Here is a 22,901-nt window from a genome sequence, read left to right as displayed (position 1 = left end):
CTTTTTAAAGTAATAAGATTGTGAAAGATGGGAAGGGATGCTTATTTACATAATTTGTACATTTGACAGAACTTCCACAATCATAAGTCGTGCATGGCCAAAATGGAAAAAGAAATCCACATAGTAAAAGGAAGTGATCTTAGCTCTGGTTTAGAACACCATCACATGAATGCACACCATGGTTTTAATAACAATTTTACTAAACACAGTGTTTTCAAGAACTACAGGCAGAAAAGAAACACGGAAGCTACAGCTTGCTAGGTGTGCAGACCCCAAAGCTTCCTCTCATTTAAGCAGTGAGTGACAGCAAATCCGACGTCCTGCAAGGGCTGTGATTCAGAGGCCATCCATCCATACGGGGTCTCACATATCTAAAGTCCTCTAAAGCAACCTAGAACTAGGAAACCCACTCTCTCTGGCACCATCAGGATGATCAATTGTGCCTCAAAGCACACAGGGGTAGGTGCTGCTGCTGCTGCTGCTGCTGCCTTTTGCAGGTTGGAGGTTTACCATTCCCCCTGCCCTCTAGGGATATAACCCTTGTTGCATGTTGGGAACTACTGACTACTTCTTACTCTAGGCACATACAAGACTCAACTCCCAAGTCGGTAGCAGCAGGGGGGGAAAGGTATGCTAAAAATCAGCTTTTCAAATTAAAAGGGAGGTGGGAGAACCCAAAAACAATCAAGTGCCTTTCCTCCAAATTCCCATGGTCATCAGTGTCTGTTAGAAAATCGGCGTACACAGCAATTCTTCACGTCATCTGTCGCTGCAGGCAGGAGGTGCTGCCTCTTCCAAAAGGGCCTGTTTTCACTGCTTTTGCCCGCAGTCCAATGGCAACACGGACAGGTGCAGCCTTCACAGTCACAACAGGGTAGGAGTCTCTTTAATTTACATAGTGAAACTTTCATTTATTTACAAAACAAGAACCCAAAGGAGAAAACGCTGCTTGGCTGGCTTTGGTAAGGGCAATGGTGGCAAACGCTCAGTTGATGAAAGCCACTTCTGGGATCTTCCCCTCAGCCTAGAAGAGAAAAGAAAGAGTAAGAAGTTAACAGCAACCACCTCTCCTCCATGTCTGGTTCTAACAAGGAGACTGAGACAAACATGAAGCTGTCAACAGAACCCAGGGGTTTTCCCCAGGCTCACAGGGTTGTGATAATTCCCCCCCCCCCCCAAATCCAGACTTGACTCCTCTTCCAAAGGTCAGTTAAGAGGCCAGTAAGGGGACAAAATATTCTAAGGACAGTCACCCGTCCAAAGGCAAAGTCTGCTATATATCAGCTTCTCATTACTGCACTATGGATGAAAAGCAAAAGAGCAGAAACCAACAGCAATGGTTTCTGGATGCTCTCGCTTCAAATAACTTTGAATACACACATCAAGACATATTACATAGGGGATGGCTTTCCTTGCAAACTTCCTCGGGGGAGGGGGGCATGACCCTCAAATACGGCACATCAGACCCTCAAATACGGCACATCAGACCCCTGTAACAGAACTGCAGTGCAGTGCAAATCCATCCCAGCCATCACTTTCTGTCTCCAGTTCTTAAGCCTGGCAGCAGGTTCTGGTGTTCTCACTCTAGAAAGGCACCAGGGCACTCACCTTGAGCTGGGTAAAAACCTGGGCCGCATGAGCGTAGTTCCAATCATTGTCCAAGAGGCACCTGGGCAAGGGTAGGGAGAGATGATAAAGTCATGAGACAGCAGCCTGACCTAATCTCATTTTGCAACTGCTTTTCCCTCCCTGCCCCGCACCCTGATCTCAAGACCATCTCCCACTCCTTTTCCCCAACTGCCAGCCCCCAGCAACTCCAGACTCACTTCTGAGACCACTCAAGGTTCATGCCCGACTGCAGTGAGAAATTCTGCAGCATTTCCTGCTGCTCGGCCGTGAGCGTGGGCACCGGGCTGGAGGAGGGCGTGGGCGCTGGCATGACAAAAGCTTTGCGGATTTCCTTGTTGGTGGCCTTACGAATGAATAGCTGATCATTCACAATGCACAGCCTGCAGAGGAGGGGAAAAGAGCCAGCAGCGGTTAATGAAGGGGCTGCAAGTCTACACCCAACATAAGGAGGAAATATCAAGGGTAGGGTAGCCAGAATGCCCCCTTTCGCATTCTACCCTTTCAGTCTGAGACCTGACTATTCCTGGCCACCCCTTTGATGGCAAGCAGAGGTTAGGATCTGCTAATGCATACCCAGAGCCTCCTACAGCTTGCTTGCTTGCATCTCTTGCCAAGAACTGCAGGATGCTCCCATAAATAAAGGAGCAACAGCTAGACACTATACTTGCTTCTGCCTTCACCAAGGAGAGGTCTCCATATTCTAACAGTAGCAAAAAGTGCGGCAAATATTAAAAGTGCATCTAGCCAATGTTCAGTAAAATGGGTCCTGAAGTCAGAGAAAAAATGAGACACACCAGCATGATGTTCTTTGAACCATGTCCCCACTGTTCTTGTGGAAAGACAACTACAGCAAAAAGGAATTGTCGCTAGATTCGATTTATGATAGCAGAGTGGGTATCAGGTGGCAATCAACCTGTCTTGATGGCCTGGCTTTTAAAACTGTGCTCCAAGGAACCACTTTAAAATTTACTGAAAATATATACTTTCGAACACTGTAACTGTTAAGTAAGGCATGACTAACCTGTCATCCCCCCGCTTCTAAACATTAACATGCTTTCTGAAAATGCCAAAATCAATGCTAGCCCCACATCTTTTGCAAGAATTGTGACACACGAAGCTGCCTCACACCAAGTCAGACTGTTGGGTCTAGCTCAGCATTGCCTGCACTGACCGGCAGCAGCAATCCAGGGTTTCAGGTGAGAGTTTTCCCCAGCCCTACCTGGAGATACTGGGGACTAAGTTTAGGACTTTCTGCATGCAAAGCAGATGCTCTAGCACTGAGCTAGGGCCCTTACCCAACCAGCGCCAGGCTGTGCCCTAGAAATTGGCCAGTGGTCCACCAGTACAGATATAAATCACTGGGAGAAATCAGATTGTTCCTCCATAAGCTGACCAATCCCCCAATGCCTCCAGCACATGGGCTATTTTTAAAAGCCTTTGACATTCCTAGCTCCTGACAGATATGGCTGCTAAGGCTCTGTCTCTCATCCCCCTATAAATATTTCATCCTCCTCCGAATACCTGCCCCTTTCAGAGACACACCTGTCTTGCAATCCCTGGATTTGTCAATGCCCTAAAGTTCATAACCCTTACCCATTATTGCCAGCAGGCACAACGATGAACACACGGGTGAAGGCGCGCACCGAGTCGCGACACTTGCCATCCACTGCAGAATTTAGAAAGAAAGTGCAGGTTAGAGTTTTCAAGAAGGGGCACTGGGTGCTGCAAGTGTTCTGGCTTTCCCACTGTTCAGGATGTGTCACAAAGCAGGCTTTTAACAGCACACTCACCTTCCTTGAAGACCCCATTGACGGTGAAAGACAGCAGCGTGTTCTGCAATGAGAAAAGAAGGGTCTCAAGGCCAAAGAGATTGTGGCAGCAACCCACACAGATGTTATATACATCGTTTAACATCAAGATGTATACCCCACCTTTCTGTAATGAAATACGCACAGCTGCTTACAAGTTAAATACACAGCAATAGAAACAATTACAATCATGCCAACTGAAAACAGGCTAAAAGGACTGAAACAGTAGCAGCATAAAAAGAGATCTATGGATGGTTTTCCTGGAAGTAAATTGCCTTTGTTTTATCGAAAAGTGAGCAGCAATAGGGGGGTATGTATTTATTGGGGGCGGTAATCATACTTTGTTCCAGATTCCAAGATTTCCAGCTGAACAACACATATTTTGACTTTCTGCATAGAGGGAGCAATTTTTCTCAACTCCCACTGGTTACCAGGGGCAAGTCAAATCTCCACCCAACCAACAACCCATTCCTCATCTTTCTTGTTGCCCACTGACCTCACCTACTCCTTGAAAGGCGGTAAGTGCTTGGCCAGTTCCTTCTCCCCTGACTCACCGTTTGGGCACAGACGTCCACAATAAAGGAGTTGATGTCATGCTGAGTCTTCGGGAGCTCGCTAAGGAAGGCCACAACGTTTAGCTTTGTGTGCTTGAGAAGCCTGAAGCGCATGGCTGGGGACAGAGAGAGCAGAGGGAAGGTCAATCACTACCTTCACTGAAGTAAACCCAAAGTGAAGAAACCAGCAGCAAATACACGTACATGTGTGTGTGCGCACGCGCACATGTGTGCGTGTGTGTGTGGGGGGGACAATCCACTAATGTAGGAGCATCTGCCACAACCCGAAAAAATAAAAAAATCACTGCTCTTGTTCCAAAATAGCCAACCAATACAGATTAAAGTGAATAATCAGGGGCTTTTCTGTTATCCTCTTCCACAACTGGACTGCTACAAATGAGGGGCTTCAGTGTGGATTTGAGCGCTGTCCCAAATCCTTTCACCATTGCAGCTCCCCTCTTTTGTCCATTGGGGTCCCAACCTCCGCAGCAGATCACTGTGCAGGGCCCATCTCCCATGAAACACTTCTGATCACACACTGTCCTTAAAAGAGTCTGTAGCCTTGTACACCCACCCCACCCCCGCCACCGGTCATTACTTACTGGGATCCTTAAGCTTCTTTACATTCCTGCTGTTCTTGAAGTATTCAGCCAGAGTGCTCCTGCAGACAAAACAGGAACATAAACACCTACCCATTTCTTTACATAGCAGGAGGTGTATACTTGGCTGCAGTGGGCAAAATGTTGAGTTTGGAGGCAGAGTGCTGAGGGTTAAATCCCAAGCTGGCTCCAAAGTAAAGCAAGCAGCTCCATGTACTTTCAACCTAGTCCCTCTCTTGGTATGAGGATTTTTTAAAAAGTAAGCTGTGGAAGCAGCACAAATCCCTGCCCTCTTAACAGTCTAGTTAGATTTATTTAACACCAAATCTTCTTCCCAATCAACACAATGCAACCAAATGTATAGCATCTTACAAAAAGATTTCATGCTTGCAAAGCGTGAAATACTTGAATGGGAGGCATGTGCAAGATCCACACACAGCTCTTTGAATCTCCTTGTGACTAATACAAGCAACTCTTGTTTACTTAGTATAGGTTGCAAAATACCCCATATCTTGGCACAGAAACTTTGGAAAGGGTGCACACAGCCTGTCTCACACCATGTCACACCAAAACCAAAGCATAGTGTAGTAGGGCAACGTGCAGTCCTCTCCCATTGGCAAGGGAACAAATGTCAGAAGTGTAAACTTACCTGGAATGGTTGTGTAGTGAGAAGGGGATGCTCAGGGAGCAGCAGGCTCCATCATGGTAGGCGTCCAATAACCCTTGCCGGTCCCCAGAATCATAGACAGTGTAATATCTGTGGGAGAATACAAACATTGCTAAAGAAACAGCCAGAATGGAAGAGAGGCTTTAGCCGCTTTGATATTTCTATTATGTTATTTCCATTGCATTGGGTAAAAAGGTAAAGGTAAGGGACCCCTGACAGTTAAGTCCAGTCGCAAATGACTCTGGGGTTGTGGCACTCATCTTACTTTACTGGCTGAGGGAGCTGACGTTTGTCCGCACACAGTTTTTCTGGGTCATGTGGCCAGCATGACTAAGCAGCTTCTGGTGAAACCAGAGCAGTGCATGGAAACGCCGTTTACCTTCCCGCTGAAGCGGTACCTATTTATCTACTTGCACTTTTATGTGCTTTCGAACTGCTAGGTTGGCAGGAGCTGGGACTGAGAAACGGGAGCTCACCCCATCGCGGGGATTCGAACTGCCAACCTTCTGATCGGCAAGCCCTAGGCTCAGTGGTTTAGACCATAGCGCCACTCGTGTCCCTATTGTATTGGGTACTGTATTGGGTAAAGCCTTTTGCTTCTTTCAATTACAGTACAGTCAGTGATCCTTTTTGCTAGCCAAGTTTTAAACACTGGAATGCAATTTCAAACCCTGGTTTTCAAATGCCAGCCAGCATCATTACCACTACTCTCTTCCCAGGAACTAACTTAAAACTTAACATCTTTACCCTCTCTTTTTTTTCTCCAGCTCCCCTTTTTGTGTGTGCAAAAACCCCCAGGTTATAAACTTGTTGGCAGGGGCTCTGGTTTTCTTTAATGTACAAGACCTTGCAACTCTACTTACTGTTGCAGAAATCGCAGGATCAACGCTTTTAAGTCTTCAGAGCAAAAATAGCTGCCCTGAGTGGGGAGAGTCAAAGAGAGAAGCCGGATGTTAATCTGTTCCCCTCCATTCCTCCCAAACACCAAGCAAAACCTACCCAGTACCCTCTCAGCACCAGCCCTAAGGCATCCTATGCTACAGCCCAAACTGAGCAATGGGACTGAAGCAAGGGCTCAAAAGGCGCCAGCTTTCTCAGTGCAATAGCAACACAGGCCCTCTCCCCTGCCCCTTCTGAGCATTTCTGTACCTTAGTAGGGGGAAGCGTGGTAGGTGCTTCAAGATCAAAAGCGATAGGAGGGGGGAGTTCATGGCCGTCCTGTGATGGGAGAGGCAGAAGGGTTAGGCAACAGTACTGTCAGATACAAAAGCTGGCTCAGAATCCACCTGGAATTTGAACAAGTCACTCACCAGCCTCAGCAGCTTTGGAAACCGTTCGCGGATGGCACTGTCAGAAAGGGGAAAAGGAGTGAATGAAAGAGCTTTGTGCCCCAAGATAACTGCCCTCCCCCCACCCGTGGCCTACCTGGGTGGTCCCCACCTTCTGCTACCATCATCTTCCTACTACAGCCAGTGCTACCTGAACTACATCCTGTTGTGGCCTCTACCCACCCTGGCCACTGGCCATCATTCTCTAAAGCATCCTTTAAAAGCAAGGTGGGCAGTCTTGCAAAAAGAAGTTGCCTCAACTGCTGTCAGGAGGTGGAGGGTTATCAATTTGTTATCCTGGGCCAAACAGATGCCCACCGAATTATATAGGCTGCCCACTGGTGATTCAGATCCCTCACCACACCTCACTTCCTGGATTCTGAATTACAGAGCAACAGCCAGCTCCCCAACTGGAAGAACTTAGGAGATATGTCCCACAAGTTTCATTCCACGCATCTGGGCCTTCTTAGGAGCGTGGAGAAACACCACAAAATGGTGGCATTACCAGAATCTTTTAACAAATGCCCCCCGCCCAAGGCTCTCAAACTGTATGTTTCTTTGGAAGCCTAAGAAATTTACACGTACAAGCATTTTAAACAAAGGTAGAACGTGTACAAAATCAGGGATGGGTTGCTAAAGCTGCACGTGGAACCGTATTAGGCTCTGCATCTTCCGTTAGCCACGGAAGAAGCAACACGAATGGGGTTAAAAGGATTATACTGCTTATGCTGGATTAGAGAACTACTGCAATCCAGTTTAAAGAGACATCTGATTATATTTGACATTTCCCACCCTGCGTATTAAAATCTGACTCAAGTCTTACCTAGGAGAAAATGCTGAGTCAGCTTTCCTTTAATATTGCCAGACAATTTAAGGGAAAAGTTGATCAATTTCATTATTATGGTTCTGTCACTTGATACCATACAAGGGCGAGTGACAGTTAGCCAACTTCAAAAAATTAGTAGGTAGCAGAACACAGTCTTTAAAGTAAAATGCTCTGGTACTCTTCCCGTGGTAGTTTTACACGTGCACACGGGTGCGAGAGGCAGAAGTCTCGAAAGCCATGCTACTCAAAGTCTCCCTCTGCACTTACCTGAGTGTGTACTCACCCGCATGGCCCAATTTATAGGAGGAGCGCTCCACTGAGGCCAGAGGGCAGGGGCAGGGAAGGGAAAGTAGGGGAATGGACAAGAATTCCCACTGGTCATGGAGATGCCTGAGCCAACTTCCTGGCACCCAACTTAAAACAGCTTTGGGAGAGTTCCTGCATCAAGGCCCAAATCTAATTAATGACCATGGAAGATGCGGGTGGGGGAGGGAGAAGCAGAGGGACGCCAGAGTGATGGAAACAAAGAAAAAAAAGGCCTGGAAACTCCTCCCTACCGATGCACAGCCTCATCCATCCTCCACACTGCCCCTTCTTGACGCTCCAACCCTGCAGAGATACAGATGCCTTGGCCACACAAACAGGACTTCCAAGTGCACAACTGAGGGAGAAAGAGTTTTACTTGCAAGAAGCTTGTCACTTCAGTCTGCTGCTGCTGCTGCTCCACCCAGAGTCAGCACCATCGTCACTCCCAGATCATCAAGAAGCAATAGTCTCCCCATTAGAAACGGTGCAGAGGCTGTCCAAAAGCTACTTGCCGACGACAAGCCTGTGAAGGAGGGTTCTGGTGCCTTGTGTTTGCCAACTTCCCCGGAGGCGGGCGGAAGGGCTCCGTTTGGCCACTGTGCGACTGTGCCTGTCTTAGGTTGTTCCTTCCGCAAGGAATCTTACCCGTCACTGGCTAACCAGCCATCTGTGAGAGCCAAACGCACCAGGGGCACCCCAGGGTTTAGCAGCTTGGCTTCAATTCTCCAAAAGAAAGACTTCCACGTGCCTCTGTGCAATATGGTACTTCCAGGTACAGCATTGGGGAGCCACAAAATATAAATACAGAAGCAGGCAAGGCCACGAGCAAGGTGGCTCAGCATGGCAGGCTCAAAGGAGGGTGGCAGTGCACATGGGGAACTTGAGAGGATGGAAAAGGCTGCGCATCCTGAGGTCCTAGAGCCCCGGGGGCAGAGAAAAGCAAGTGACGTGTGCAGAGCGGAGAGTGGAAGGCAGACAGAAAAGCGGGAGAGGGGGGAAAGGAAGATTTCACAAGGAAGAGAAGCAAGGCTGGGGTGGCTGGGAGGTGTGATCATCCACAAAAGCAAATTCCAGCTAATAAATGTAGTAATATCAATATGGGGTGGGGGAGGAGACGGGGCTGGGCAGTGCTCCAATCTGGCTGAAATAAAACCATTATCACAAGAATCACAACTCAGGAGCCAGGAATGGGATGCAGCATCTTCAGAGATTTGGCTGCAGCTGAGGCAGATGGTGCTATGGGGTCAAAATAAGCAAGCTGGCACCCCTAGGAGGGCAAAAAAAGCCTTTTGGCAAGAAACATCTTAATCGTGCCCTGAATGCCCTCTGGGTAGGTGGAGGTGCGCCCTTCCAGGACATCTTAGGCAGCCCCAGGGCTACTGCTCACCTGATGTAGGTAGACTGGTCGCGGAAGCTATCACACAACAGGTTGCCATCCAGCCATAGTTCCTCAAGCTTCAAGTCTTTTAACCTGTCCAAGTCACGGTCTGTCTTCAACTGAAGGGAGCCAGGAGGGAAAGAAAGAGAGAGCAGAGTGAAGAGAGTGAAGATTTCACCCAATGGAAGATTCAGGCTGAGCTAGTGAGCATCCAGCCCTACCTGGTTAGAAGACAAATTGAGGATCTTCAGGTTGGGAGCCTTCTGGGGCAGCTCAGCCATATCATCCAGCCGATAGAGCTTGTTGTCACTCAAGTTCAGAGAAAGGAGCTGCAAGGACAGATGGGGGTGGGATTTGTGAGGTGTGAGTGAGAGATGTGCTTTTTGCCACCAAGTGACCTCAAGGCAGTTTTTGTATTTTTTTTAAAAAAAACCTCATTAAAAAATAAAACTACAGTAAGATTTATTTCTTTATTTACATTCGTATACCGCCCTCCATCTGTAGATCAGGACAGTTCACAACATAAAAATAGAAGATAAGACACAAAATACATGATAAATACAAGAACAAATAAACAAAAAACGCAAACCCAATATTGCCACCCCTTCTAGGATGTTTGGTGTATGGTTTGTAATTATGGACCACTTACTTACAAGGGTCCATATTCATTTGAGGGCAAGCTGAAATCTTTTCAGCATGAAATTTCAAAGAAATCACCAATTCCCGAGGGCACCAAGGCAAGAAAAAGGCTGGGTTGAAGAGAGGGAAAGGGAGAGAGAAATGGATGACCTCAGGAATGTTCTCCTGGATGATCCGCAGCACAGCTAGCATGCAGCTTCGGCGGCTCAACACCATGTCAATGTTCTGGGCTACCAGATCTGGGGAGTTAAAAAGTAGAATGAATCTCACTTCACTGCCAGCTGGAATCTGCAACAGAAATCCACCTCCGCCCCTGAAGCTGGAACCAGAGTTCTAGGTGTGTAGAAGAACAGCAGTCCCAACAGTGAAAAGATGGGTACGGTGTCCTACCTGGATCTGTGTGAAGGTTCTTTAGATCCAAGGCCTGCTGGGAACCATCGTATCTTTTACTCATGCAAAGCTGGAAGGAGAGAGAAAATTTCCATTAGATAGATAAGGACTCAAACAGGCTTATTCCTGCCTGCTTGAGGGGAAGAAGAGACTCTCGGTACCCCAAGCAAAAGAAAAAAAAAACCAAGGTTAGGAAGAGATTGTACAATACTCACAACCTGAACAGGGACTTGTTTTCCCACTAAAGACAGATGGCATCTCCCATTCCAACTCGCTAACCTCTTGAGACAGTTTAAAATCAAGGATCATTGTCAGGTTCCCAAAGAGAGAAACACCAGACACAAACCACCTGTGGGAATGCAGGGCAGACTGGCAAGTGGATGGCAAGAAAATAGTACTAAAGTTCTGGCACATTCCACTCACCTTCAGCTGCTCGATCTCCTCTGGTTTCAATTCACGCTGGACAGATGTTGGTGGACTGCATGGGTTTAAAAGTATCACAACCTGAAAGAAATGCCAGTTGGAGATTGGATGGGTGCAGGTTAATCCCTGCCCAGGCTACTTAATGTATGTAGAGAGGACTGGGGAACAAGATCTTGCAGGTGGGCTGGATCCTAAGCTCCCCCACTCCCCTTTGAGCCACTCTGGCCGATGGGCGAGGTTGACCATCTCTCAATTACCTGACCTCACAACTTCAAAGGAAATAATTAAGAGTGCACTCCTGATTCTTTCCTTTCTTCCTTTGCAGGCACTGCTTGAATCTAAGCTGTGCCAGCAAAGGACGATCACATGAGGCAGGTCAGATCTATAACTGACCAAGCAACCTCACTAGTCTGGACATAGCTAATCGCCCTCCAACCTCATGTATCCCCCCACCACTAGCCCCAGGCCCAGAGAGGAAAAACAAACCAACCTTGTAGCCATCTGGGGCAACAATCTTTCGAGACACCTGTTTGAGGGCGTTGGCTGCAGAGGCATCTTCCACATAGAACACTACCCGATTATTGGCATAGTGTAGCTGCGGCAAGAGGGGGAAAGGTGTTAGTGTGAGACAGAGCTCATTCTTCTTTAATTAGAAAAAAAGGAGCTGATCTTCATAATTAATAAAGACTATACAACATGGAAGGTGCCTTGTAATGCCTCTGGGCACAGCTTTGAGTGACCAGAAGGTGCAGGGCTTGGAGCTTTTAAGCTTCCCCATCACCAACACGTTCTGCTAATGCCAGCCTCATGCCACCCCTAGTCTCCGCATTCCTTCATGATATTTTTATTTCACTAGCACCAGCATTTCTGAAACTGCTGAATTATCTAGGACACAGTAAGTTTTTTCCTAGATTAAAATTGAAGGCACAATTCACTCAGATGCTCAAAAATGACTAACATTTTATTGATTGGTTCTGAGGGGGGGGGGGAGAAGAGAGAAGTACCTCTCCCTTCAAATACAGAGAAGTACAATTAATGCCTCCTGGCATCCTGCTCAGGTGGTTAAGGCCCATAGAAGCAACTGGGTATTCTAAGCAATGGTGGTGACTCAGGGATTCCCCTGTACCTGTCAGCTGCAGCATGGGATGCTAGTGTATAGAGCTTGAATTATGGGAGAAAGTTGAGGAACTTCACACAAGCTCCATTCCTTGACTCCTCTTTTCCCCAGTTCTAACCAAACATTCTTGCTTGGCATTTCTAAAAAACAGTAGCTAATTTTTCTGAGTAGAATCAATACTGGGTACACCCAAGGAAACGCAGCCCCTGCCCAGCACCTTAAAATCTGAGTATTGCTGGTGCAACTTCTATCAGAATACCATTGGCAATTTACTAACTGGGGTGGGGGCAAGATCAAATCAATGCCACATACAGCCTCCTGATCCAAATGACAATGGGTGCTGGATGCATCCGACATGGCGGTTTCAAGGAACACCCCAGCTCCTATTGCAGTACACAATTTGGGAATCACAAGACTGCCAATTCTGTAAAACAGAAAGGAAAATTCTTGCCCAGGGAACATGTGTATGCCTCTCTTACCTCCACCGGAGTGAAGGGAACGCTGCACAAATTCTGAATGGCATTAATCAGCCAGGCCTTTTCATATTTCCTTCCATAGGGAATCTGAGGGGGAGAAAAGCAAAAAAGCCAATCAAGGCAAGAAGCAGAACCATACCAAAGCTTTGATGTGGTAATAATATCCAGCTCTCAAGTCCATTTGCCAATTGGTAGGTTGGGGACATTTTTCACTGCAACAGTGGGGAAGAAAGAAAAGCTTTTGGCTAATCTGGAAATGTGAAACCTGGGAGGCACGCATTTTGTAAACTATGGGATTAAAAATGCTACAATTTAGCTGGAAAGAGAACAAAGGGAGATGCTTCTAGGCACAGGTGAAATGGGAGCAGCAAGATTTTGACTTCCAGTTTAGGAAAGTGCAAAGGCTATGGAACTGGAGGTCCATTGTGGATGACTGAATGGTTTTGGCTAGGGATGCACAAATCAGCCTATTTCCATTCTGCGTCTGTTTCCATGTCAGTCATATGCCTGACTGTTTTTTTTTTGTGGATAAAGGTAACGCCAAAAGTTATATGTAGATTGTGTATAAAGTGTGTACATTCCTCCCCTAAAATATATCTGTTTATTACTTTCAATGCTTTTTCCTGCTTAACAAAAATGAATTTTGTATGCATAATCCCCCACAAAAAGATTCACATGTTTGAACCAAAACTGTGGAGCAAAATTTGGAGAAATATGTCATCTTATTGACAGCTAAGTCTGGGATCAGCAAATGAGGTATGTTCGCTTTAAAATGCAGACTGCACAAATTTCTCCTCCATTCCTAGCTCTGGCCTATCACCCTCTGACATCTCCTCAAATCGGCTCTCTAGCAAAACCAGCTGACCCAGGCATATACACTGAATGGCTGGACTGGGCATGTTGGGAGAAATAAATCAGATGTAAAAGCCTGCAGCTGGAGAATCAGCTCAGGAAAAGATGTCTAGATCCAATGGTTGATGACTTTCACTGAAGTTCCCAATCCCATTAAGCTTAGGTATAGCTATATTTAGCATCAACTGTACACAAGGGCAAAACCCGTGAGTACAAACAGTCTCTGGATACATTTCAATATGTGCAACTCAAGGACGTGGACTGTTGGAGAAGTGAGACCTGACTGCTCAATCGCTGCTCCTCCTGGCTCATAAAACCGGCCAGTGAGGAGATGCAAATGCCTTGTCACAAGATAGTACTGTTCCACCAAGCACAGCGGCTAGTGCTAAGATATTTAAAGGCGGGGCTCCTCCTTAACCCCCCACATACTGGATAATTTCTGGCCAGTTTCCAACTTTCAATTCTTGGGAAACGTCTCTGGGCAAAAAGAGGGAACTCACCCCTCCTGGCTTGTTCTCCTGAGCCTCTCTGCAGCTTTCAGTAGCATCAACCTCCTGAACAATCTGGACGTGATGGGACTTGGAGACACAAGTTTGTGGTGGCTCTAGTCCTTCTTAGGGCAACAGTTTCAAAAAATGGTGCCATGTGAATCCTGTCTGATGCCCTTGTTGATGGTCAGTTGCATCTCTTGGGGTTCCATCTCATTTCCCATGCTATTAAACATCTACATGGAACCATTGGGGGAGGTATTCTGCAGTTTGGAGGTTCTGTGTCACCAACACCTCTTCCATGGAGGTTTTTAAGCAGAAGTTGGATGGCTATCTGTCATGGATGTTTTAGCTGAGATTCCTGCATTGCAGGGGGCTGGACTAGATGACCCTTGGGGTCCCTTGTAACTCTATGATTCTATGAACATGCTGATGAGACTAACTCTCTCATTTCCATCTGAATCCCCCCAAAACCTGTTCAAGTTCAGAATCAGTGTGCAGTGTTGCTAATGGCCTGGATGCTGGTGAAGAACTTGGTTCATTTAAAATCAGGGAATGGGGATTCATGCTGTCTTGGATGGAATTGCACTTCTTCTGAAGACTTGGGTTTGCAGTTTGGGAATACATGCAAGGACATGACCTAAGGGCCTTCTCTAATGTCATTTCACAGTCACACAATCTTTTTTATGTAACTATCCTTTTGTCCCATCAAGCTGACTTTTCTTTTTAAAAAAATCATGACTAGTCTTATGTTTGCGGCCTCAATTTGTATCTTTGATAGGTTTTATCTGCTCTATTTACTTATTGGTTTTAAAATGTGTTATTGTAGTATTATTACTGGGTGGAATCTACTGAAGTTCTATTTATTGTACCCTACTGAAATGAATGGACCTAAGTTAGTCATGTTGGTTAATTTCAATGTGTCTACTCTGAGCAGGAATAACATTTGATACAGCCCACTGTTAGCTTTCTTGGGTGTTATATGCATAAAGGCAAGATAGAAACTGGAGTAATAAATGCATTTAATCTCCACCCCCAAATACACAGTGTTAAGAGGCTTGGTTGTCAAAGTCAAACCATAGTGCTGCTTGTTTCTGTTATAAAAGAAGGCAGCATTCTCTCAACTCCAATCCTGTGAGGTTTAGCTATTTCCCCTCCCAAACCACATGGGACTGCAAAGCTACCATGTGGGGAAGGACTGACCTGCAGATTACCAGCAGAACTGAAACTGGGAAGCTCCCTTTCTACCCTGCATAACAATGTTCTCATGCCTAACTCAAAAAGCGGTAGCTCCTTGTGTTTTAGCACACTCAAGTCTGAAAATTATTCAGGTAAACCAGCTGCTCTGTTAAACAATTAACAATGAATTGACACAAAGATTGGACTGATTGTTTCAGATCAAAGTGTGCATGAGAGCTAACCTCACCTCTACAGCTCTTTTCTGCCCACTTCTCCTTTTCTTTCTCCTCATGCTTCTGGAACATTCAATATTCAGTCCTCACCTCCTACCTAGGCCTCACTGCCTCTGGTCTGCTGTTTTCTCAGTCCCCTGCTTGGCCTGTTCTTCTTTGCTTAGGAGGGCATTTTGCCAGCCCCACCCTCCCCTTTAGAATCTAAACAGTTTAGCCAATGACACGCAGCATTGCTTAGGAACTGAATAAGCAAGAGTCCGTCAAAACAGCAACTCTATAGGAACAGAGCACCTCTGCCAACAACAGCCAGGGGTCCTTCAAGCTCCGCTTCCAAATCTCTCCCCTCCCCCATGTGACTTACTGTGATCTTGAACCAGCTCCTCTTGGGGGCATTGCTTCTGGGGCCAAGCCGTTCTAGGGTACTCAGATTCTGTCTCACTGTGAGGCTTATATTGCTTAGACCTCCCCGCTCCCGGTCTCTGTTTGGACGACCGTAAGGAGTGCTGAGGAGTAGAAAACAAGATTTTTTCTAGCAGAGTGTCAAATTAAGATATGAGAAACCTTGCCCAGAAAGAAGTCTGGATCAAACACTCAAATTATTCTACTGGCTTGTTTCTGTGGACAAAGCAGTAATAAAAAGCATTTGGTCCTCTTCCCCCCCAAAAATGTTACAGAACTAATCAGACATTTAAATGGTAATTATACCCGCAACTTAACTTTACTCAACGAACTAGGTAACTTGTGATTCTAGCCCTTTTTCCAAACGATGAATACATTCAATTATCGGTTCCCTGATTATTATTATTATTTACTTCACAGATTCTTCATCTGGTTGCAGCCAGTTAAGTGCCATGCTGAGGAATGATTCAGATGACCTCAATTTTCCATCTTTGTAGGTGCAGGAAATGTGCACAGAGTCCCTCCCCACAGCAGAGAACCTGTACCTGGTTGGGCAAGAAAGGTTCACATCCCTTCAAAGAGCTCCACCTTCTATGTTTTTTTTTAAACTAGGGTGTGTGAGGGCCTGTAAACTAGAGCATTAAAACAGAGCAGGTCACAGGCTTTTACCATTCTGATCTTCGTTAATACCAGCTCCTTGACCTTATTCACATCCTGCCTTTAACCAAGTGATGCCTTAAGAAATGGTCCCCTTATTTTTCCTAGACTTTCTACAATAACCTTTCTATGGGGTTGGCTGGAGATCTTATGAAATTCACACATTTGGTTCACTAGCAAACAAAACCCAAAAACTTTTTAAAAGGTGTCCTTAATAGGGAACATCTATTCTTTTTGAGAATTACTTTTCTGCCCCAGTGTACTTCCCAAGAAAAAGGAACGAGTATTCTCTTTGCTAAAAACTATATAACCAGTACAGGATTCAAAAGTGTTTCAGACCTTACAGGAAAATGGTGGTGAAGTGTCATTCTGCACATAAGGCAGAATCAGAGTAGACACACTGAAACCAATGGACTTAAATTAGCAGTATCCATTGATTTCATTGGGCCTACACTGAGTGGAACTTAGCTGATACAACTCATAATGCCTATCTTATTACAGTCTTCTGATATAAGTCGCTGTTCCCATTTGACAGATGGGGTAACTGAGGCTGAGCAACAGCAGCATGCCTACAAACCAAAGTATGTTTATGAACACTTTACTTACTAGCGGGATCGCAGCACATCATGAGGGTCACTCATGAGAACATCTCCATCCTCCTCTTCAAGTCGGTTACGAGGACTGGGGCCTGCGCCGCTCCAGTTCCGCGGGTGATGGTTCATCTCACTGTACATCTTTCCTCGGAAGGGGCCTCGACCTTTTCGCCTCCTCCCTGGGAAGCCCCTGTTGCCACCACCTCCACCCACACGGTCATCATGTTCTATGTAAGGACAAAAAACTGAAGTGTCAGAAGGCTGTCAAGCAAAGTATTCAGAGAAACAATCACACCAGGCAAGTCTCAAAAAGCAAACTAGAGCAGGGATAGCCAACACAACACCTTCCAGACATTGTTGGATTCCAGTTCTCATCATCCCTGAACCACTGACCATGCTGACTGGTGCTGAAGGGAGCTGCATTCCCAACAATGTCTGCAGAACACCACACTGACTACCCCTGGGCCATCAATTGCCTTCTTCTACATTGTGCTCCCTACAAAATTCAGCAAGGTGCCCTCATGCTTCTGAGTTCTCCACAGACAACTAGAGAATATCATGAACTAGGACACACCTTCCCATTCACTTCCTCTTAACAAGTCTCCATTCCCTATCCACCACCACCATTGCCTCCCTTCAGCTTCCCCCAAGGACCTGAAATAGTGGGATTCCTCTCTCTGTGCTCTTTAACTCTATCCAAATCTTCTTAGCTATCCCTGGAAAGGAACCCTCTCCAAGGAGCTGCCCCTGCCCCCTGGCACCCTGCTTCATTTTTGTAGAAAAGGAGGTTATCGTACCGCTGTCAGTGATACATGTGTGTGTGTGTCACATTGACAATACTATAGACACAAAAATGAGCTCTCAAGCCTTCAAGCTCCATTAGCATTTTTTCAAAAAGGAACCCCCCCCCCCCGCGCCTAAGGTTCCCTATAACACCTTCCTCCATATCCCCCTCGTCCCCCCTAATATTCACCTCCTCTCTCCTTGTGCCCTAGAGCATTCCCTGCCTTAATTGCCCCCACCCTTCTGCTCCTCCCCCTCCCATCCCGGCCCACTGCCCACAAACCCGACCCACCCTTCCTCGTCTTCCATCCCCCCTTCCACAGCACACATATTCGCCCCCCGCAAAAAAAAAAAAAAGGTTCCTGACTCCCTAGAGCAGCGGTGCCAACTTGAATAAAATATGGGGGGAGGGGGACGGACAGGTAAGCCGTGCCCCACACAATCGATCACGAGGCGCACACGCGCCGTGTGAATGACATTGCCCATCAATTTCGGTTGGGTGGGGGGGGGAGCGGGAGGCGGACCCTTCAAGTATCTCATTGGGGGAGCTGAAGGGACCTCGGCCCCTAGGAGTTGGCTCCTGTGCCCTAGAGCAGCTCTCCAGGCGCTGCCGGGCTCCTCGCTAGCGACGCGGGCCGGGGCGGATGGGACCCGGAGTCCAACAGGATCCGAAGGCGCAACACGTTGGGCTACCCGTGTCTTTAAAGTACCCTCTCGGCTTCGGCCCGGTTCCCACCCCTCACGCCAGCGAAGACCCCCACCCACCCCAATATCCCCTGGCCTGACCACCCCACCGCCCCCGTTCCTTTCCTCACCGCTGTAGCCTCCTTTTCCTCCGTCGGCCATCGAGGGAAGCGGCTCTGATGGAGCGTCGGCGCTTCCCCGAGCGCAGGATGAGGCCGAGAGAGAGGCAAGGACTCGGACAGGTATAGGCACCTCGCCTCTCGCTCAAAAGATTAAAAACAATAGCAGCAGTAGCAGCAAGAATGACGGCGGCGGTTACGATAAATCCGCTCTCGAGTCGGTTGGAAAGCCAAGCCAGTTGCTCCCTCCGCTCTTTCCCTCACGAAGTATTTTTCATCCAACTGAGGGGGGCCCCACGCGCCGCACTGCGCATGCCCGAAACGGACGCGCTCCCGCCCTCCGGTGATTATAGTACGCGAGCACGTCAGGCGCGCCCTCAACGCGCGGCTTTGTGACCATAGAGGTGCTACGGCTAGAGCATTCCGCATCCGGAGTTCTACTTCCGGCTCGTTTAAAAGGAGAAGGAAGACGCCTCCTTCGGTTCACCCTTTCACCTACATTAGCGGAGAGAGGGAGCGGCGCTCGAAGTAGGGATGAATCTCTCTTTTTTTTTGGCGCGCAGCTGTGGTTGGGGAGCAGCTACCGAGCAAACAGGGCTGGGGCCAAGATAATAATAATAATAATAATAATAATAATAATAATAATAATAGTAATAATAATTTATTTGTACCCCGCCCATCTGGAGGCCCCTGCGCTTTTACACTCCTGTGAAACGTCTGTGGTTGTTTTGTTGAGTCTTTCGAGATTGTAAAAGGCATGTCAATGTAAAATGTAGGCTGGAGGAAGAGAATATCTTCGGACAGCAGTGTAGTCCAGGAGGAAGCAGAAAGCAGCTTGGGATCTGCTGCCCTGGGTGCTTAGTTTATTACTTATTTATTTATATTATTTATTAGTTAAGACTTACAGCTCACATTTCCTTCAATATGGAGCCCAAGGCAGCTTACAGAAATGACATGCATGTCTTTGTGTACGATATATCAAAGGATATCCTATAGAGTTCCATGATGTGCAGAGTAAAATAGAAGAATAAAAAATAGTGCCACCAAACACATGGTGAATAAAAGGTGTGGTGGTGGGACTTTCCTTGTTCCTTAAAACTACCTACTGTGGGGGTTGGATTTCCCCAAAGGAAGGAGCTCCAGAGTCAGGAGACCACTACAGGAAATACCCTGTCATATGCCCCTGAACATTTTATATATTTGTTTTATTGTTTTAAAATTGTAAACCACCTTGGCTGCCTTGGTAGAAAGGCAGTATGTAAATCCAATAAACAAACAAAATAAAATAAATCCTATCATCCCTATTGGCCACACTGGCTGAGGGTGATGGGACCTGAGTGTTGACCTGAGAGTTCCAACATCTGGGTGGGAACACTGCATTGGCTACTCAATATATAGAAAGGTGTTCTTGTAGGTATCGAGTCCCAGATAGTTTAGGGTTTTACAGTGGTTCCTCCAGTTACGAACATAATTCATTCTGGAGGTCCGTTCTTACCCTGAAACCTGTTAATTAGAGGTGTGCTTTCGCTAACGGGGCCTCTTGCTGCCACTGTGCCGCCGGCACACAATTTCCGTTCTCATCCTGGGGCAAAGTTCTCAACTCGAGGTAACTCTTCCAGGTTAGCGGAGTTTGTAACCTGAGGAGTTTGTAACTTGAGGTACCACTGTATATGGCTTGTATCAGGAGTGAGGAACCTATGGCTCTACAAATGATGTTGGGAGTACAACTTTGGCCATTGTCCATATAGCCTGAGGGTTGGGTGTCCAACAATAGCTGGAGAACTATAGTTACCTACACAAATAAAAGTGCATATAGCTCAACAAGGATATCTGACTTTTAAAAAGAACAATGAATCTGCACACACACACACCTTGCCTGTGGGACTTGTTCAGTCTAAAGCCTCCATCCTGGAACTGAGCCTCATGACCACATCAGCAGCCTAATTTTTGTACTTTTTATGCTCTTTGTTTCTGCTGATGGACCTCTGGGCTTTAGCAAAATAAATAAATCAATCCCACATGCTTAAATGATGCCAACCCCTGCTGTAATTCACTTTGAGTATTGCATATTTCCCCACAAAACAATTCCTAAAATTGCAAAAAAGTTCAGTTTACTGAAATGCCCACACCCTGGCTCCTTCCCAAGCCAAATCCACACTCAAGTTGCATACAGAAGCCTCATGCTCCACTGGCAGATGCACTGTTTTGCAAAAATAATACATTTTTGCACAAAGGAAAGAGGAGGGATTTCAATCTTTGCTGCTACTTTTTGTTGTTTGGGGACAGGGAGGCACCTGCTACCTAATATCAGATACCATTAAAATATTGGATCTCCAAATAAATAGGGTCTGTTCAAATCAGAAATTCAAGGAGTGCCCCTTATCAAAGCATTTTGTATCTTTGCCCAAATCTTGGGTTCTTCACTGTTTTCTGTGTATCTCTCACTTCCATCTCAGCAAAGTGAGAGATCTAAGGAACTAGAAGTGGAGGCCTGTGTGTTAATCTAGCCATCATGGATGCCTCTGAACTGGTTGCTAGGAAGCCTATTCTATTATTACTGTTTCTTCTAAGGTGGTACTGTACTTCCAAACACACTTTCAAGGACGTAATCTCCATTTAGCTCAGTGAAGATTACTGCTGGCCCAAATCCAAATCAGACAGCTTGCAAAATGAACCTTTAAATTCTACATCAATGAAAAACAGATGTATTCATGGCCTGACGTGACCAGACAACCAGAAAAGGGAGATCTGCAATCTACACTACACATTTTTCTGAACCTGAAGCTCAGAATGAATATTTGCTGGGTAAGCTTGAAGTCTCTGAAGAACAGCAGCAAAAACTGCAAGCAGACCTTGAACAAATTATGAAGAGGGCAGCTTCATAGGCCAGTGAATCTGGCAGCATGGATGAGCTGTAGGGTCAACTTTTGAAGTAGCAAGAAATCTTAACTGAGTCTGAGGATGTACGCCAATAGGCAAAATCTGCCACAGCTCTAAGAATGGCACAAACTTAAGAGGAGAGATGGTGAGTTTGAGTTAACATTAGGTACTCTGTTAGGTTGGCAAACATTAAAAGCAAATTGACAGTGTCATGGAAAATTGATTATCTGTGATTCATTTTAAAAGACAACTGAAGGCAGCCTTCTTTAGGGAAGTTTTTAATGTCTAATGCTGTATTGTTTTTAATATTCAGTTGGAAGCCGCCCAGGGTGGCTGGGGATACCCAGCCAGATGGGCGGGGTATAAATAAATTATTATTATTATTATTATTATTATTATTATTATTATTATTATTATTGCTGCAGCAAGAGCCATACAGTGGGATAGCTGGCTGCAGCTATTGTCTAGTTTATAGTACAGTGGTGCCTCGCAAGACGAAATTAATTCGTTCTGCAAGTTTTTTCGTCTTGCGAGTTTTTCGTCTTGCGAAGCACGGTTTCCCATAGGAATGCACTGAAAATCAATCAATGCGTTCCTATGGAAACCGCCTTCAGACCAGGTCCGGGGACAGTCTGTCCCCCGACCTCTTCTGAAGGCTGGGGGGGGGGGACAAGGGCTTTTTTCCCCACTGCCAGCTTTCAGAAGGCTGTTCTGAAAGCTGGCAGTGGAAAGAAAAGCCCTTCTCCCCACCTCCCGCCCCGCAAGCTCCGGGGACAGGAGGGCTTTGCTATCGACCGCCAGCATTTTAAAAGCCCCCGGGACAGCGGATTTTAAAATGCTGGCAGGCGGCAGCGAAGCCTCCGCTGTCCCGGGGCGATTTTAAAATGCTGGCGGGCGGCAGCGAAGCGTTCGCTGCCAACCCCCAGCATTTTAAAAGTCCCCGGGACAGCGGAGACTTCTCTGCCGTTTCTCCGCTATCCCGACGGCCTTTGAAGGCAGGCGGGGGGGAGCAAAGACTTTCGCCCTCCGCCGGCCTTCAGAAGAGGTCCTGGACCTCTTCTGAAGGCCGGCGGGGGGCGAAAGTCTTTGCTTTCCCCCCGCCTGCCTTCCCGGGACAGCGGAGACTTCTCCGCTGTCCCGGGCGATCTTAAAATGCTGGCGGGCGGCAGCGAAGGCTTTGCTGCCCCCCGCCAGCATTTTAAGATCGCCCCGGGACAGCGGAGAAGTCTCTGCTGTCCTGGGGGCTTCGCTGCCCCCCGCCAGCATTTTAAGATCGCCCGGGACAGCGGAGAAGTCTCCGCTGTCCCGGGAAGGCAGGCGGGGGGGGAGCAAAGACTTTCGCCCCCCGCCGGCCTTTAGAAGAGGTCCCCCCCCCCCCCGCCTGCCTTCCCGGGACAGCGGAGACTTCTCCGCTGTCCCGGGCGATCTTAAAATGGAAAGCAAGCCCATAGGGAAATTCGTCTTGCGGAACGACTCAAAAACGGAAAACTCTTTCATCTTGCGAGTTTTTCGTTTTGCGAGGCGTTCGTCTTGCGGGGCACCACTGTATATGCCTGATCCTAAAAGTTAAATTTAGTTCCAATATTGCCTACTACAGCAGAGGATTTTTTATTTATTTATTGTACTTTTATTGCATTTTATTTTGTATTCATATTCAGTTTGCTGCTTTGGGGGCCTCTGAGTTAAAAGAAAACATGTAAAAGAGGCATAAAAATAAGGTAAATCTGCCTCTGGCAGCATGTCCAATGCTCAGGGATGATGAAGTTTGTAATCCAGCAGCATCTAGAATGCCAAAAGTTCCCTATATTTTTGCATTGTAGATTTTAAGTGAAAAACCACCTTATACAAAGCAGGCCAAGAAAGATTGCAGTGGAGTGTAACTCTTATTACAGTG

The 22,901-nt window shown here is 46.7% G+C and overlaps 1 protein-coding gene across 1 annotated transcript; it reads right to left on the bottom strand.

The window, feature by feature from the left end:
• Positions 1-179: 179 nt before the first annotated feature.
• On the bottom strand, positions 180-18,517 carry NXF1 (nuclear RNA export factor 1). The gene is made up of 21 exons (XM_083715738.1): positions 18,140-18,517; positions 16,555-16,768; positions 15,254-15,395; positions 12,144-12,227; positions 11,038-11,142; positions 10,548-10,628; positions 10,125-10,194; positions 9,885-9,973; positions 9,317-9,424; positions 9,105-9,214; positions 6,568-6,604; positions 6,407-6,475; positions 6,121-6,176; positions 5,240-5,347; positions 4,594-4,652; positions 3,992-4,107; positions 3,420-3,462; positions 3,223-3,295; positions 1,827-2,009; positions 1,609-1,669; positions 180-1,024 (listed from the first exon to the last, which is right to left on the bottom strand). The coding sequence occupies exons 1-21, from the start codon at positions 18,168-18,170 to the stop codon at positions 986-988; spliced, it is 1,878 nt and encodes a 625-aa protein (XP_083571864.1). The 5' UTR covers positions 18,171-18,517; the 3' UTR covers positions 180-985.
• Positions 18,518-22,901: the final 4,384 nt, after the last annotated feature.

Source organism: Podarcis gaigeae, assembly GCF_964106915.1.
Source record: "Podarcis gaigeae genome assembly, chromosome: 16".
Taxonomy (NCBI): domain Eukaryota; kingdom Metazoa; phylum Chordata; class Lepidosauria; order Squamata; family Lacertidae; genus Podarcis; species Podarcis gaigeae.
The sequence above is the reverse complement of the archived record's forward strand: the minus strand, read 5'-3'. Positions and strand labels throughout refer to the sequence as shown.

Excerpts from the sequence above, each read along its gene's own strand:
- NXF1 (XM_083715738.1), bottom strand. The coding sequence starts at position 18,170 with ATGGCCGACGGAGGAAAAGGAGGCTACAGCG. Across the intron at positions 15,396-16,554 it reads GATGTGCTGCGATCCCGCTA|CACTCCTTACGGTCGTCCAA; the intron begins GTAAGTAAAGTG and ends TCTACTCCTCAG. Across the intron at positions 6,476-6,567 it reads TTCCAAAGCTGCTGAGGCTG|GACGGCCATGAACTCCCCCC; the intron begins GTGAGTGACTTG and ends CTCCCATCACAG.